We start from the raw sequence: 16,970 nt of genomic DNA on the forward strand, positions 1-16,970 counted from the left end.
GAGACATGCTACATTGTTCCGTGAATACCTCAGTCAGGACGCGGGGAAAGCAACGCCTACTGTTATAGTGCAGTCATGAAGCCGGCGCTGTGCCACAAGATCGTTTTGCCAATTACTGAAGTACCCAGTGTGCGCCCGCAAAACAATAGATCGCTTGCAATGACATACCTTATTATGCCACATAGAATCACCGACATGCTGGGGGGGCAAATTTTGTGATGTCACGTGCCCGTTAGAGTGCATCTAATCAAACGCATTGCCATGCATTGTGATTCTGTCGCTATTTACGCACAGAAGCAAAAGAGCGTTCCAGCGACGTCGTTTTCAGACAGAAGCAGGTTAATCGCACGTGAATATTCTGCCTTGACATCAGCTATAAACCGTCATGCTAGAGCCATGTATTGAGTTTATGACGCCATGGGAGAGCTATGAATATGCGGACCTTTCAAGCTGTGCCACATTGTGGATGTTTTGGGTGAGAACGAGGACGAAGTCTAAGGGTGGGTTTGTAATGAGTGAGGGTTGTGTAATGATTGGGTTCGCCTACTACCCAACATTTGCGGAATTCTCAAGGTGTGATACCTGGTGCCATTGTAATATTCTGCCACGCACCATTGCACTTCTTCACACGACTCCTTGAGGTGCATGACCGGTGAATAGCTTTTACTTTTGAAGCAGTTCCGTGCACAAGTAGGCGTGGTTCTATAGAACGCCTGCTTGCCGCACAGGTTGCCTATGCTCCATTGCAGCTCGGAAACATTATTTTAAATATTTGAATTCACCACTATTTTCAAACAAGGACCACGCCGATGTTGTGCTCGCAACTAATGGCGTCGCCGCAGATACCGGAAGTTCTTCGACCCGAGCTCTTTAACTCTCTCGCGTCAGTATCATCTGTGCTAGTAAGAAAAGCGCACAAACAATTTTGTCTTTTATTGTAATAGCAAATGCATCAACACTCTAGGCGTTCTTTTTTCTGAATGCCACGGCCGTCCTATTGTGAATAAATACCATATAGACAACATCCCCGCACGCATCACAGGTTATACAAGCAAAAAAAGCGCGCGTCAGCTGGGGACAAAAACGGCTAGCTGACGAACACATAAATCTAGCCACTCATGTGGTCATATCCGCCAAACTAAGAGCGAAAGCGGTAGCATCGCCACGCGTGGGAGGCCTGCCGATGAATGGTCTTCAAGGAGAGAGAAAATTCCCGCCCTTATTTCGTCACGTCAAGTAGCAAGAGGAGACACACACGAAAAATGATCGACAGATCCAACGTACCTTTGCAATCGACGCTGTGCAAACTGGTGATGAAATGGTGAGTGTGTTTAATTTTTGTATTAGGCCAAATGCTACAAAATGACGCTGAACGTACAACTATATTGTGCACATACATTTGTTCGACATTCATAATTTTACTGTTGTGTAACGATGGCAACAGCAACATAGGTATTAGCAACACCTGAAGCGATAAGTTGATACTTAGCGCTTGTGCAAGCGAGGATGGTGGCCATGTATTGATAAATGATCTTCACTGGATGGCGCTTCATTAAAGTTTCCGTTAATACAACCTGTCGGCTGTATGATAGGTGTACATAAGTAATCTTTATAAAATTTGATAGGCAGCACTGCAAAGACAATTGACGTCTTACGAGCAATGTGGTCTACTTCAAAAGCTGTTCCGCGACCTGGCGTCGCTTGGTGACAGAATAGTTGTTTGCCACGCAGAATACTGGGGTTCGTTTCCTGGTCGGACCTTGATAGCTATTCTATGCGTTCGTTTGATCAACGCTGCTGATGCCAGCTTTTGGGGCGAAGCTCCTACATGGCTGACGTTTTCTTTCCTTGAAGCCCCGAAAATACTAACTAAAACTGAACATGCACCTGCACTACAATCAACGAAAAGGTATGTGCGTGGCGAAACTACTCTATGACCGACCATATCCAAACTCTGATTTCGTCAGTCTATATCAAAGTAGTGTACTCAGATATGAACCGACCACTAGCCAATATAGGCCTACAGTCCAGCTGATTTGTAACAATCGCTTATGTTTTATCAATAAAATTAGATGGATTGATAAAGAGCCGACGTTATGTGTAATCAAATATACGACAGCACAATACGTGATCGACCACGCCGTCCGTCTGTCAATCTGTTGACTCGTTCATTCAACCGCCCATCAGTCTGTCCGGCTACTGATCTGCATTTCGTCCATCCGTGCGTTCACCCATCCCTATGTTCGTCCATCCATCTGTCCATCCGTCCGTCCATCTATGCGTCCAAACTTCGATGCATCCATGCATACGTCCATTCGTTCCTCCTCGCGTGAAGACGTCCGCATGTCCGTCTGTGCGTACATCCGTTCATCTGTCGGTCCTTTGTGGTAGTCGGCGATTTAAACCTAGACATGAACCTCAGGGCTTGTAGCTTCGCCCGGTGGTCGTCATAGTTACTCCCTCCGTGTAGATTCACTGATTTTTGTTAACGATCTCATAATGAAACTAGCAATGTCTATTTGCTTCGTTCCTTGATTCATATAAACAATCCATCACATTCAGTGCATTGCGCTTAACGACAGTTGATCGTTAACTACCATGACGGCTGTATCATAGGGGTGCATATGTCATGCTTATGACACTTGGTAGCCATCTTTGCACCCCATATAGATGCCATATGCACGTGACGGTCTATTTAAAAAGTAGATGTGAGACCAGGCGTGGCTCTTTGGTAGAATATTCGGCTAGCACGCAGAATGCTTGAGTTGGATTCCCGCTTTTATACAACTTTTATCACAAGGGGGTGGTCGCGAGGGCTATCTTGACGGACATTGGTAGACGACTCGTATTCCTTTGTTTTTGCTGTGTGGTTTTACCGCTTATTTCACGTGGTGACAACAGACAGCACAAAATATGCAATTTATATGAAATAAGCTCTATTCCCTAACACGAATGTTTTGTCGAGTTTCGCAAGAACAGATGCAAAAGACTGAACTGCTAGTCTCCGTAAGCGTTCCACTTTCTGGCTGTAGGCCCGTGTGCTTACATTTGCGTGAAGGTTAAAGAACTCCAGGTGGTCGAAATTTCCGGAACCCTCCCCTACGGCATCTCACATATTCATATGGTGGTTTTGGGACATTAAACCCCGCGTATCAATCAGTCAGTCAGTCGGTCTGTCGGTCGATCGGTCGGTCCGTCAATCAATCAATCAATCAATCAATCAGTTATTCAATAAATAAATAAATGAATAAATACATAAATAAATAAATAATCAATCAATCTATGAATCAATCACTTTCTGGCTGTTGCATCATTGCTGTGCCCTGGAGGCTAAACAGGTGTTTATATGATATTTTTGTCCACCTTATTATTATACGTAACGCATACACATATTCCCCGCAGTTTTGCGTATGGTTAGCGTCTAATGTCTCTCCGGCCACACTGGCCCAACTAGGAGGCTTTAATAAAAAACGCTGAATCGTTGACCCATACGGGCAAAGGCCACCATGTATCCGCAAAAATGTCCCAGGATAGTTTTGTATATAGACTCGTGGTTGATCGATCCATGGTTGTTCGATCGCATGGTTGCTTCGATCCCAATTATGTTTTTGTATAGAAGTCAATAGATCGATTGTTTGGACGTTGTTTTATTGTGTGTTATTCAAATTTTTGATGATGTTTTGTCGAGTAGCTGTATTCGAGCAGGGGCGTCTACTCGCATAGCTGTAGCCCAGAGAAGTAACGGACAAAGAACAACGGTGACATTACATGAAGGAGCTTGGAGGGAGAACGGTTGGCCTTCATCACGATTTTATTTTGCGCGAGTCTCATGATCTATACTACCCCAAACGGTATGTTTCACATCGTCGGCGTATTGCACGTGCAGATACGGCTTCCCGCATTTGGCGCCAGAATGTCCGAGAGCATTCCAGTTTGGTTCCAGACCATCTGTCTGGCTTCAGGGCGCAAACGCAACATCTGGGTTTATTATTTAACAAACTCGGCCATCAGCTATAACGCTCGAATATTCGAAGCCACGCGTACAAATGATGACGCATGTTGCCGCGGATCAGAATATCGATGTCCCCCCACGCTCTGTTCGGTGCTACCAGTGAACCATGTATACACATCGCTTGCTTAAAATATTCGATTTCCTGGCCCCTAGTTCGGCCAAATAGAGTTTGAGCCAGAATACGCTGACTGATGCCTTCATCGATGTCACGAGCACGTGACAATACATTTACCCGAATGTGATAGTTAGTGATGTAACAGCTGCGAGTTGCATCGGGTCGAATATCTGGGTATGGTGTAGTAACAATAAGTAAGAAGCGTAGATGTCCTTTGCTTCTCAGTGGAGGCGCCGTGCTTGCTGTGCTACCTGCTTTTTGATAGTATTGGCTCGGCAGTGACAGTGACTTGACATGCTTTAAGTCCACTAATTGATACATTCTATGATATTGGCTTTCTGTTTCGTACGTGTCAAAGTTATACGGGATGTCTTAGTTAAAATATAGAGAATTTTTGTGAAAGTTTGTGACAATCGTGCTCCTGCCGTTTTCCCTCATGAGTTTTCTTTCGTGGCGGAGATGTTTTTCCGCAACTAACATGAGTTTGATCTGAGGAATTAGTAAAGAGTCGTTGATAAGCTTTTTAGTATTTTACTGAATGCATATTGTTGGTGAAGTTCTTGTGCATCATAACTTGAAGCACGTCCATTATTTAAAAAAATGAAAGTGGCACGTAATTCGTGATATTCATAATTCAATTCGAAGGACGAAATTGAGTGTGACCGGGCTCGGCGCGCACAAAGTTCGTCTTGATCTGGCATGACCTGTGACAAGGAAGACACGAAGATTGAGTGTAGGCTCGCCGAAGCAGAATCTGCTCAGAAAAGTTGGCAGGGATTCTGAAATACGCGAGTAGATCGCGTAATATTTGCTTGCCAATGATGGTGCTTATCTGCCTCTTTGTTAGCTTGTAAAGAGGTGCGAAAACTATTCCAGCTGTCTGGAAGAACTGGCGCCGAAGTAGCTACCCCTGAGTTCCATGCTTTGCAGAGAAAAAAAAGTCACGTTGCCAAAAAGCGTAGCAATGAACGCGATAGCAACTAGTTGAAAAGTCACGCACAGAATGGAAAGCAGCTCGAAACATGCCCCACGTTCCTCACGCACAGACGAAGCACAAAACGTACTCACAGGTACGGATGCACGCGAATTAGCGTATCGTTGGTTACTAAGCTGTGTCTGAAAAGCGCGCGCTTTTCGCAAATGGAGACTCCAATGATTGCAGTGACCTTCGTGCACCCGATAACTACAAAAGATTCGTTCAAGGCAGAACCCGAGGGCAGCCAAGGCGTACGACCTTCCCCTCCTCGCCGCCGCGAGATAAGGGCGCGTGAGGGATCTTCGCTCCCCTTCGCAAAGTAGGGCAAAGTACGCGTAGGAGACTAGAGCAGGCGCTGCCACGAAATGTGGCGACGCGCGCTAAATGCGCCATCTTGGTGGTAATACTGAAAACACAATGCCCCCCCCCCTCGAGATGCTCGTGTGCAGCGGTATGTGATAGATTTAGGTATCTTGCCATTTGTTCGTAGAAGGATGCGCTCCGGGGTGGCTCAGTGGCTAACGCCTCGCTTTCACGACGCAGAGGTCCCACGTTTGTTTCCTCGTGCGGAGTGTTTTTTTTTCTAGATTTATCTCTTTCTTGAGTTTTCATATATATACATATAGGGTGTATGACATCGACGTCGACGCCCACGTTGACACTGACGACGACAGCGGCGGCAAAAACCAGCCGAGAGGGTCCATATAATAGCTATCGTAATAGAAGATACTTATACCGCAGTTTTCATGTGCACCGCTTGAAAGAAATAGGTAAGAACCAAACACTACACAAAACACAAGGACTATGCACGGGCACAATTTAGATGAATTGCTGCCTTTAACGAAAACCACATCGGTATGCCTCATTCCTATTTTCTCACTCCATTGTCATGCACAGGTGGTGCCAAACTGATGTTCTGAACGGGTTAAATTCGTGTGCAACATGCGCAAATTTTGCGCCCAGCATCCAGCCTAAATCGTCAAAACCACTCTCCAGGTGGCGGAGACCAGTGTTGCGGAATGGGCGCCTTCATTCCGTTCCGATTCCATTCCGGGGAATCACGATTTAGCCACAGTTTCATTCTGTTTATTACCTCGGATGAAAATAGTTGGCCCAATCCAACTCCGGGAATGGCGGAAGCGTTCCATTCAACTCCTTCGATTCCTCGATGTAGGAAATGCGTCTTGATAGTTTTAACGAGTTAAGAATGAACAAAACCATAAATATAGTGTCTTTAAATGCATTGGAACCTGGAAAAGTGCGTAAAACACGTTGGCAAGGTCGAGGGTTAGTAGCTTAGTGGCATATCGTGTAAAGTAAAACCACCCTACTAATTCTTTTAGGAACAGTTTTCCCGGTAGATGTAGTCTTTTCATGGCCAGCATTTTCTGCACGAATGATGATATTTTATTTGTTTAAGTGTAAATTTGTTAATGCTAAACTGACGACATAGCGTATTTTCATGCTCACAAAAGTAGTGTGGCTAAGCAGGATTGCCCCGCGTCTCGAGCAGTCGTTAATTTGAAGAAAACTAAAATTTCGTTATTGAGAACAACAACGACAACGAAAAAACTCTAGATATGCAGGTATCAGATGGAACAGTGTACCCTCACTTGGGCACCTTGTGTCTTTGCATCCAATACGGAATACAGTGCCCACTGCTCATCAGCACTCACGCTTGTCACGCGCCTCGCAAGCATGGTGAGAACTGTGTGTTCGTCTGTGCACAGGTATGCGATGTCTTTGTTGTCGTAAAGGGTATTTGTGTCAGGTAATAAACTGCTTTGAGATGAACACAAAACCATGCATAGATTATTCGCCCATTTAGTGTGGGGTATCAATCAGAACGAACGTGCGAGGATAATGTATTCTCCCTTCAGTGTCTGTCGGAATGATGCATTTGTTTTACACCGACTTATGCCGCGGTTTCTTTTTTGTAAGTTGGCAGATTGTTCACACAATTACATCACGCCTAGCCTTGGCTTTGGCTAATTAAACGTGGAGCTAGAGAAAGCGTTGTGGCCTTCGACTATGATAGAGCATACCCAGGCCTGCATGACTAACTTGAGCTTGATTATACAGTAGTATATAGAAAGGGCAGAGAAATACTCTCAATGTCGTCTTTGCTTGGCGATGCAAACACGGATATGTGCCGAGTCATAGGAACCAAGGGATGTTCCAAAAAGAGATAACGGTAATAACGAAGTGATCCCAACCGGTGCAGTGGGAGTGCGGGATGACCAGCTTTCAGCTCAATATTCAGGGATGTCTGATCTTCTAGGCTTGATCTCTTGAAAGTCTGATCTTCCGAACACTTTCGGCAATCGGTCACTAGTGTTTTGTCACTGGATTGGCGTCGTAGTAAGCGTCCTGGAGATTTTTAAATACTGCAATTAGGTTGCAAGCACAGCATGGTGAAAAAAAAATTTCATTTTTGTTGGGAGATGATTTAGACTCCAACCAAAAGTTTTTGAAGAAACCCGACATTTCGCAACCAAATCAGTTCCTTCCTCAGGTGTGACTGCGGAGGCTATGTAGCAGCGTCGTCTTCAAAGCACTCGCGGGTTGGCTAATGACCCCCTCCCCACCTCTCTCATTTTGCCGTGGAGCGCACTCCGTGTGAATACACTGGGGGAAGGGTTCCGAGAGAGTGGTTGATATTATGGGCTGTCCTCTTTATGTGCCGCGACGAGAGTAACAAGTGTGCCACGGCTGGAGTAACAAAGTAACAACTTTTGGTTGGAGTCTAAATCATCTCCCAGTTTCATACCCAACCAGACAGACTTCTGTCGAATGTTTACTTTCAAATCATTTTGGTTTCATTCATCAAAATTTTGCAACGTAAAGCTAAGAGCTAAATGAGCGATTCGCCCTTGCGTTATAAAACCTGAACTCTCACTGGATGGCCTCTTATAACAGTTGCTTATAAAAATGAAATATGAGAATTGCCGTCCACCTCTGTGTTGCACTTCACAAATATGAGCTGCTCAAGCGAGAAGTGCTGGATGCAGGAGCCTGTGTAGTAGTTCATTATGGTAGCGCTTCTCTAGCCGCAAATACTCGCGGCAGCGGTGGCTGTGCCTCCCGGGCTTTCCCACCCCTCTCCATAGTACAGAGGGGACGTAGGTTTAGTTCGGTGCGTGGGTTTTCTTCGGGAATCGGGGAGCACCGCTGTGGCCTTCGTTACGTCGCCTTTGCTGCTTCAGGCGGCTTCCAGAAGCAATGTTTTCAAAAACTTATTCTAATTCTCTCTCTTGCTGTACGGGTGGCAGTGCATACAGCTCATCATGTACGACTGTGTGTTGTGCTGACCGAGAGACCTACGCCGTCAGAGTTTCTTGCGAAGGTGCTCATGTGTCTAGACAAGAAGTACAGTATGACAAAAGGGGGGGGGGAGTACGAGGGGAAATTGAGGTGAACAAAAGCACCGCACCAGTGGTAATACAAATCACATCACAAGGGTTTTTTGGAAGACGCGTCCGAGTTGGCATAGAGTGAGAGAAGTTTGCACAAAGGCATGAAGGATGTGAAGAGAGCAGACGGCTTTGGCTGTAGGTGGGGTGCCACCGAGAAAAAAGAAATGACAAGGCGTAAAAGGTGGAGGGGGGCATGTTGCCGCCGTAGATCAACTTGACCACGGCTACACGAAAATAAGAGACGAACTTCAGAGGAGCACTGTCAATGTAAGGACAAACTTTTAGTATGTGCACTGCTTATGAATGTCATCATCATCATCATCATCATCATCATCATCATCATCATCATCAGCCTGAATCCGTCTACTGCAGGACAAAGGCCTCTTCCATGTTCTGCCAGTTAACCCGGTCCTGTGCTTGCTGCTGCCTATTTATTCCCGCAAACTTCTTAATCTCATCTGCCCACCTAACCGTTGCGTTGCTTATAAATGTATTGTACTTGTAATCAGCCAAGCCATTTTAAAAACGCCATTTTATTGATATTCTAGCCTCTCATTACTAATGTATGAAATTTAAAAAAAAAGCTCATAGACAAAAATGTGCTGGGTTTTGGGTAAAACACGTCATTCTAACACCATTCAATTCCGGGAAAAAGGTGCTTAATTCCACTCCCATTCCATTCCTCAAGCATCGTCTTCCTTCTATTCTGAAGCTGCAAAATGCGCAATGATTACGAAATCATTCCTATTCCAGAGTGACAACTCAGAAACACTGCTGGAGATTATACACCCCCTGTTGTTTACGTGAACCATCACAAACCTACCGCTAGTACGTCGCGAATTGAAATCTTGCCCGTCACGTCACATGGTCCCTAATGGTAACAAACTGGCTCTCTCGGTATCGATAAAGAGTGTGTCGTATATAAGCGATGCTTTTTCATTCACCACGCTACACTGCTTTTTTTGCGGTTCCCGAAACCCATGTTTCTATAAAGAGCAACAATGCTATATTGTTTAAATTATGAACACTACTTTTTCAACACTCGCAGGAACGGAACATCGTCGAGAAAATCTCGTTTAAGTGAGTGTGTCACACGCTAACCGGGAGCGCGATTATTGCACGCTTTCGATGCTCACTTGGTGAACTATTATTAAAATTCTTGATGTGCGTCACCTCATATCGCGCTACCACAGACGCCACGCGGTCAGAACAATTTGCTCAGCAGAAAATTGGCAGTTAGTGTCGACATGAGTGCTTTAATATCAAATGCTATCATGCTGGCAGAATAGCAACAGACTCTCTAGAAGTAGGTTGGTAATGTCCGACAGAACTGTAATTATACTTCCATTAGAGTAGTTTCAGTTCAGTGTTATGAACTATTATTGGAAAGTGGGATAAGCCATCATTTTAGAGCGCAGCTATCAGGTGGCAGAGCGAAGGAGGAAGAAAGGAAGCAAACGTCTGATTTGCTGATAACACGGCCAATTCTCCTCTGACCACGATTTCGTCCCCCGTCACGTGCGTGCGCCAATCGTTCGAAGGTTGTGTGTTTTCAGGGCCGGCAGGTACGACACGGCTGGCTTTGATTGTCTTAACGGGGCTGTCGGCGTTTCACTCGGTCACGACGCCTGCAATGCACGAAGTGCTGTGCAAAGAAGGCGAGCACTGAAAGTTTCTGTGGAAATAATAAAAAAAACATTACACTCTTCAACGGCTGATATCCTAAACTTAAACACGGTTGTCGTTGTCCTGATATGAAATTAGCTTTCGTTTTTTCAAGCGAAGCTCGTGTGCATAGATTTAAGCGCACGTTGGTTAAACAACACCAGGTGGTCGAAATTTCCAGAGCCCTTTACTCTGGTGATTCCCAAATTCATAGCGTGGTTTGGGGATGTTCAGCCTCAAATAATAATAATAATAATAATAATAATAATAATAATAATAATAATAATAATATAATAATAATAATAATAATAATAATAATAATAATAATAATAATAATAATAATATTAATAATAATGATGATAATAATAATAATATAATTCGTGTCGAATCGTCTGGTCTCTCTTCATTTAATGTATTCTAAGACAGCCAAGCCTACTTGAACTAGAACAGAGAAAAACAGTCATTTGGTGCTGATAAAAGCATTGGGCCTAATACAAAACCTAAAACCTATATTTTGTAGGTAAAATCTATATAGCTCACCGTACTTTGATACTCAGTATTCAGATTTGGTTAGGGTCATTTTCTGTGAAACATTTATTTTGGGCTTGGATTCACCACGGGAATACTCTGCTACAAAACTAGTGACATCTTGTGTTTTTCTGAGTGTCCTTCTTGGTTTCATGGGCGTAGAGAATTGACAGAGAGCTGTCCTTGCTGTAAACATTGATAACTCCTGCACAGCCGGCCGCTCTCACGTGTTGATGGCATCTCTGGAAAGCCTCAGAAACGGCTTAAGCTCTTCTTGTGAGCTTAAGGCAATATGATAAGGTAAATGCTATATATCAGTATTAGCATAGTATACTAGAAACGGCTGTAAGTATTATCATAAAAGTTTACGTGCTCACAAAAATCCCAGTGGGTATCAAGTGACACCCTTTTTGTAATACTAGGTCGCTTATCCTTCCTATGGCCTACTCCGAAATTTGAAAGGGGGTTGACTTATTTATCAACTTGTTCTCTACAACTACCAAAAGTATTGTAACCATTTTCGGCCGTGTTGTTGTAGAGACTCATAGGTTATACCCGAATGAAAAAAATATTAGTTCCATAAATTTATGTAAAAATAAAAAATACTGCTTGTACAACTTGACGGTGGGTGCGTTTTGTTGTGTACTTTTGTTACAGCTTCACATTTTATGAAATCGGCAATTTGTTTTAGTCAAGACTTTTTCCAACATGTTGTAGTTCACGCATACAAAGTCTCGTCGAAATTTATTCAAAAATTTTTGAGGAAAGGTACATTGAAGTGGAATAATATACAGAAAATGCCATTTGAGTGAAACGAGCTTTCATGTGCGCTTACTACTTACGCCATAGCGCGGGCGGTGCACTTTAGCGCGACGTTTAAACCACTTGGATTGGGCATTCGATGTCGGCCTTTCAGAGGTTTGTTCATCAGAGTACAGTAAATGTTTCAGTGCCAAAAATGCTAACTTCATATTTTGGGGGGTTTACCCTACCGTACCCTCGTCACTGCTTCTTGTCCTGCCATTTAAGATCTGTACTTTTTTAAAGTGCATAATACATTTATTTTATTCGCCTTCCAATTCAAATGTAACATCATGGAGCAAAATGAAAAATTGATAATATCTTACCCTCTGTGTCTTATACCCTTTTGTAAAAAACAAACACCACGTAACAGATAAAGTATGAAATCTTCCGTTATATTCTACATTGTTCGCGTATACGAGAGAAATCAGACGATTGAACAACTAGTGTAATTCGCTTTGAACTGTACTATTAGCGTACCAGCAAAAGAAAGGGAGTCACAAGAAAGAAGCACTCTACGATTTTTTTATAATGAGGGATACCAAAAACACTTTCAATGCTGTTTCCTCACAACGAACGCAGTAGTATGCTACTCACAATTCAATAGTTCCCTTTGGTTTAGTTGTCCTGTGATGCAAATTATTCAGACAGATTAAGGAGGAGTTGCTTTGTAGTATTTATTTTTGCTTCCACGTGTCGAAAGTTGGGGTGTAGCTTTCAAAACTTGAAAAACTCGAGGGTACTTCATTTGCTGACACATTATTCGGAAGAGTGGCCGCGAAAAGCACATTAAAAGACTGAAACAGAACACACAAAATGTTCAACACGAACCACTTTTCACGATCTGTTCATTTTCCCATGTGTTTCTTGCGGTCAAATTTCGCAATTAAAAGCTGCGGTGCGGTGCGCCGAGAGCGCCGCGTCGTATATCGGTGAGACAAAAAACCTACCGGAACGACTGAAGCAACACGCCAACGATGTGTGGAGGTTCTACAAAGAGCGCAGCGCAGTCGCCGAACATGAGGAGACATTGTACCACAAGATAAATTTCGAAGCGACGGCCTTCCTCGAAAGCGAGCCGAACTGGAGGAGAAGGTTGTTGCTCGAGTCGTGGCACATTCAGGGAACAGCCCACAACATAAACCGCTCTCTCGAAACCCTTCCCCAAGTGTACACACACGGACTGCGCTCCACGGCAAAACGAGAGAGAGACACACAGAGAGAGGGGTCACTAGCCACCCCTCGAGAGCTTTGAAGACGCTGCTGCTACGTAGCCTATGCCGTCACCCCTGAAGAAAAAACCAAGTCGGTTCCGAAAAGTCGGGTCTCCTAAAAACTTTTGGTTGGAGCCTATATCATCTCGCAGTAGCATACCCAACCAGACAGACTTCTGTCAAATGTTTACAGTCAACTTAATGCTCTTGTCTTCATTCCAGAGAAAAAAAAGATGCGTTTTACAAGAGCATGCGTTTTGATATTAAATAGTTCCCAGTGATCTCTCCGAAACTAGAGATTATCTTCTTGCAGCCTTAATGAAATAGAAAAACGCATATACTAAATGCTGCAAGATTTAGCAGCCCCGGAAATCGCCAACCTATTATATGCAAAATTCAAATTAGCTAAGTAACTCATGCTTTGTCAAAAATAAATACCAAAAAATTTGAATACCCGATCATGTTAATATGCGAGGTGTTTCCCCAAGTGCAACCTGTTCGTCGAGGTAGTGCTTCGGTGACGGTACTCGGCTGCTGACCCAAGGCGATGGAGGCGAAATGGCAGAGGCCTGTGTTCTTCTCGGTTCCAGCGGCCGCAAACAACACGAGTGGTCATGCTTCAGGAGCCCTGTACTGCAGCGTGCCTCACATTCATGGTATGATTTAGGTGCGTAAAACTGCGGATACTAAAGTCTAATCATTATTATGAAACACTTGCGAAAAATGTAACATAATGGAAATTGAATTCTTTGTTGATACTTTCAGAATTATTTGAATTATTTTTACAGCAAATTATCATATGAGATCACAACTCGGGTCTCGTGCAGCGCCGTAGTGTTCCGCTGCCACCTCCGCTGGTGTTCGTAACAACACTGCGCGAAATTTGGAAAAAAAGTCTAGTACCGATGTCACAGTGGGGCTCGAACGCGGGTCCGCTGTATACCGGTCCAGTATTATACTACTGAGCCACGCCGGTGCTTGGGACTTGTTGGCAAACTTGCCCTTAGCAGGTTTGATGTCAGAAAAGGAATGAGAATATTATGAAGAATAAAGCATTTCATAACAACAACAAAAAATCCAGGCGTCATACAATGAGAATAGCGCAAAAAATGGCTCGTCGAAGGTTTCAAGCCATTACAACAGCTTGTTCTTTGTTATCTATTAATTGTGGCGCATACCAACTTCAGTCATTATTCCTCATCTTGTTCAGCTACACCATGAACAATTGACACAAAAATCCTAGTAAATGTCTGGCGAATACGACGTCTCCCGATAGAATGTCGAAGATTAGCATAAAAAACGCCGGCCTATTAGTCTAAATTTTTAATTATTAATGCCGTAGTGGTTACCGAGCAAGTGGGCTTGCAGGAGTTACCCAATGAGTGTTTAGAAAAAGCTATGAAAGGCCACTCTTCTAGCTTTTGCTGTGACTGTAGACGCGCGTTCCGCGCAGGCCTGACGTTTTTTTTTTTATTTAGCTAGAGGCATCTTAAGATTAGTAGAGACCTAAATATCGCAGTACAAAAAAAATCTAATTTATGAACTGTGTAAGTTGTAGAGTTGGTTCGTCGGGATAAATGAGAGAGCTGTAGCCTTTCCTGCAAAGATGCCGTGTCCGGTGAGAGATTCCGAAAAAGCAGTTGCTGGTAATAGCCGAACAATAAAAGCAAAACCAAAAACCGGAACAGTGCAACTGCCACATTCTACCGAGACATCCAGAATGAGTGAGCATCGTTATACCAACCATCGGTCGACTTCAATTTGTGTGTATGAGTACAAGGCACTTCAAATTATAGCACGCAAAGTGCACGTGCCTTAATTTTTGAGAGTGTAAGACAAGTTAAATAATTGTCATGAACACTCATGATATTCTAGTCATCTACTATAGTGGCTTAAGAGACTGTGACAGACGTATTCCGCCACCCCTACGTCAGAAAATCCAGTGGCCAATGTCATCGGGCGTTTTGTTTCGCACGGTTGGATTGTGCTTTAAGATGGGAGGGCCCAGCACGAGCTTCGAAAAGCGAAGCCCAACAGAGCCAACGTGCTTGGGGCGCGGTGGTTGGTAGTCTGCAATGTGTCGTCATTTTAGGAATTGCGCATGGCCCTCCAAAGTGATACAGGGGTAAAATTCCATTTCTTTCTTGAAAGGCCCGATTTGTATCGCCGTTGTAGATGGTGCATTTTATATCTTAGTGTCATTCCTATAACCAAAGTTAACGATGTTCGATTCTTGGTGTCATGTTTTAAAAGAATAGTCAATATTCGGGTATGCCTTTTATGAATTAAACGTTGTGTCTTAATTCGCTAATCTATTGTTTACTACTGGTGTGTTTCTTATGACGTAAAAATCGCCAGGTTATGTGCATTATAGAAAGCTGTTAATGTCATGGAATTTTATATTTTGTTCCTGTGTTGTAAGTATTGTAAAAGTTTTTGAAGGAGTCATCAATTGCAGGTCTGATTGTTTTTCACCTGATATCTGTTTGCCAGTACGGTTTTCTGGAAGAAAATTTCTCAAATCAGGTTCTACTTCTTGATTAAAAAAGTACTTGAAAGTATAGAACTAACAATGCGCTCCTTGTCTCTTTTACGGGTGTAAAATGGCAGCAGGAAGCACAGGACCCAATTGACTGGCGGAACATAAAGAGGCCTTTGTCCTGCAGTGGACGGTGTCAGGCTGATGATGATGGTGATGATGTTGATGATAATGATGCTGATGCTGATGATGCTGCTGATGGTGATACAGAGTGACGTGATACGTGGCTTTAAATTACAAAAAGTAGTGGTGCGTTTCCTGGCCTACGCCGATAAAATTGCCACATTATGTATTCACTAAGAGAGTATACTGCATGTTGTTAAAACAGTCAAGTCCTTTTGTGTTGCCAGTGGAAGTACTGTGAAAAGGGGAAAGTGCCACGGATTTGGGCACGTCGAGTGGCCGTCTACTCCCGACACTTTCGCCAACTTAAGTTTCTTTTCCCCTCCATTTAGGTATTGCGAGTACCCCTAGATAATGATATTGACAGTGAACTGCACTGGCATAAGAAAATTCATTACCTGCAAAAAATCTAAAAACTGGAATGGCTGGTACCTGTCAGTCGTCGCTAAGGCGAAAGTATGCAACCTATTTCTCATATGTAAACTGTGGTACCTCATGCAAGTAATTCACTGTTCTAGAATAAATGTCCAAATACTCCATCGCATATTTTGCAGTGTTTATTTAGGGCTCCACATGAGAGCAAACTAGCAGAACAAACATGTTTATGCGAGCCCGTGATGGCGGGCTTGATTTAAGCCATTTGTTTTGCGACAAATTGTCAGCCGATTTAAGTTTTAAAAGTATGTAGAACATACCTTTCTGCTAGCTGAGGTTATCCTGCTTTACCTGAACTCATTGTTTCTACTGAGCATATTCACGGAAGTATGCGCGGTTTCCTAAAAGAAGTAATGTCAGCGCGCTTTTTGTTCAGTCGAATTTCAATGAGACATTTATGTCATCAAAATAGGAAAAAGTTGAATAGAGACCTCAGTGAAATCGTGTTGTTTATGCCACTCTGTAGAACTCAGTGTAGTACAAAAAGAGAAAAAGACGTGCTTAAGCGAGTAAAAAAGATGCCCGTACCACCTGGTGTTAAAAGGTTTTTCTTTCGCTTGCACACTGGCACGCTGACAGTGAAGACTTGGGGGAACGAAACAGGTTTTTATCTATCCTGGGGTGTACAATGTGACATACGCAAACGAGATGGAACAATTGACCATGTATTCCTGGACTGTTGGGGTGCAGTGTTCATGTTGGATATTTTGCAGCGCACCCTTAAGAAATATTTTCCCCTGCACCCTCAAGGAATCCAATTTTTGGCAATTGACACTGAAGATGGTGTTCCATAAGACCTAATTATGATTTTTTTACTGCACAGTGGACGGAGATGTTGTTTTGCAGTGTGAAATGTAGATGCTGACGCCAGATCATCGAGTCCGTATTTCAAAGAAAGTCTTCAGAGATTAGCAAGAACAAAAGTCTCACATACTTGTGCTAGTATGGCTGCAGCAGGAATAATTATTGTTAAAACAGCGCTAGTTTTAGAGTAACATTAGCTAAGTGAATTGAATTTTTTAGCCTTCAATATTCTTTTTTGCTGTTATATAGCTTTGTGAATATTTTTTCGTCTACTAGAGGGGTTTATTCAGAGCCGACGTAACGGTCGACTCGACGGTATACAGCAGTGAACGCGCACCAGCG

At 43.4% G+C, this 16,970-nt stretch overlaps 1 protein-coding gene across 1 annotated transcript in view; it reads left to right on the forward strand.

The window, feature by feature from the left end:
- Positions 1-1,159: 1,159 nt before the first annotated feature.
- Positions 1,160-16,970, forward strand: part of LOC142776419 (uncharacterized) — a 43,075-nt gene continuing 27,264 nt past the window's right edge. Inside the window, exon 1 of the mRNA XM_075880044.1 lies at positions 1,160-1,321. Coding sequence (XP_075736159.1) covers positions 1,319-1,321 — 3 coding nt within the window. The 5' untranslated portion in view covers positions 1,160-1,318. The remainder of the gene's footprint in view (positions 1,322-16,970) is intronic.

The sequence above is a fragment of the Rhipicephalus microplus genome, chromosome X (genome assembly GCF_043290135.1).
Source record: "Rhipicephalus microplus isolate Deutch F79 chromosome X, USDA_Rmic, whole genome shotgun sequence".
In the NCBI taxonomy this organism is placed as follows: domain Eukaryota; kingdom Metazoa; phylum Arthropoda; class Arachnida; order Ixodida; family Ixodidae; genus Rhipicephalus; species Rhipicephalus microplus.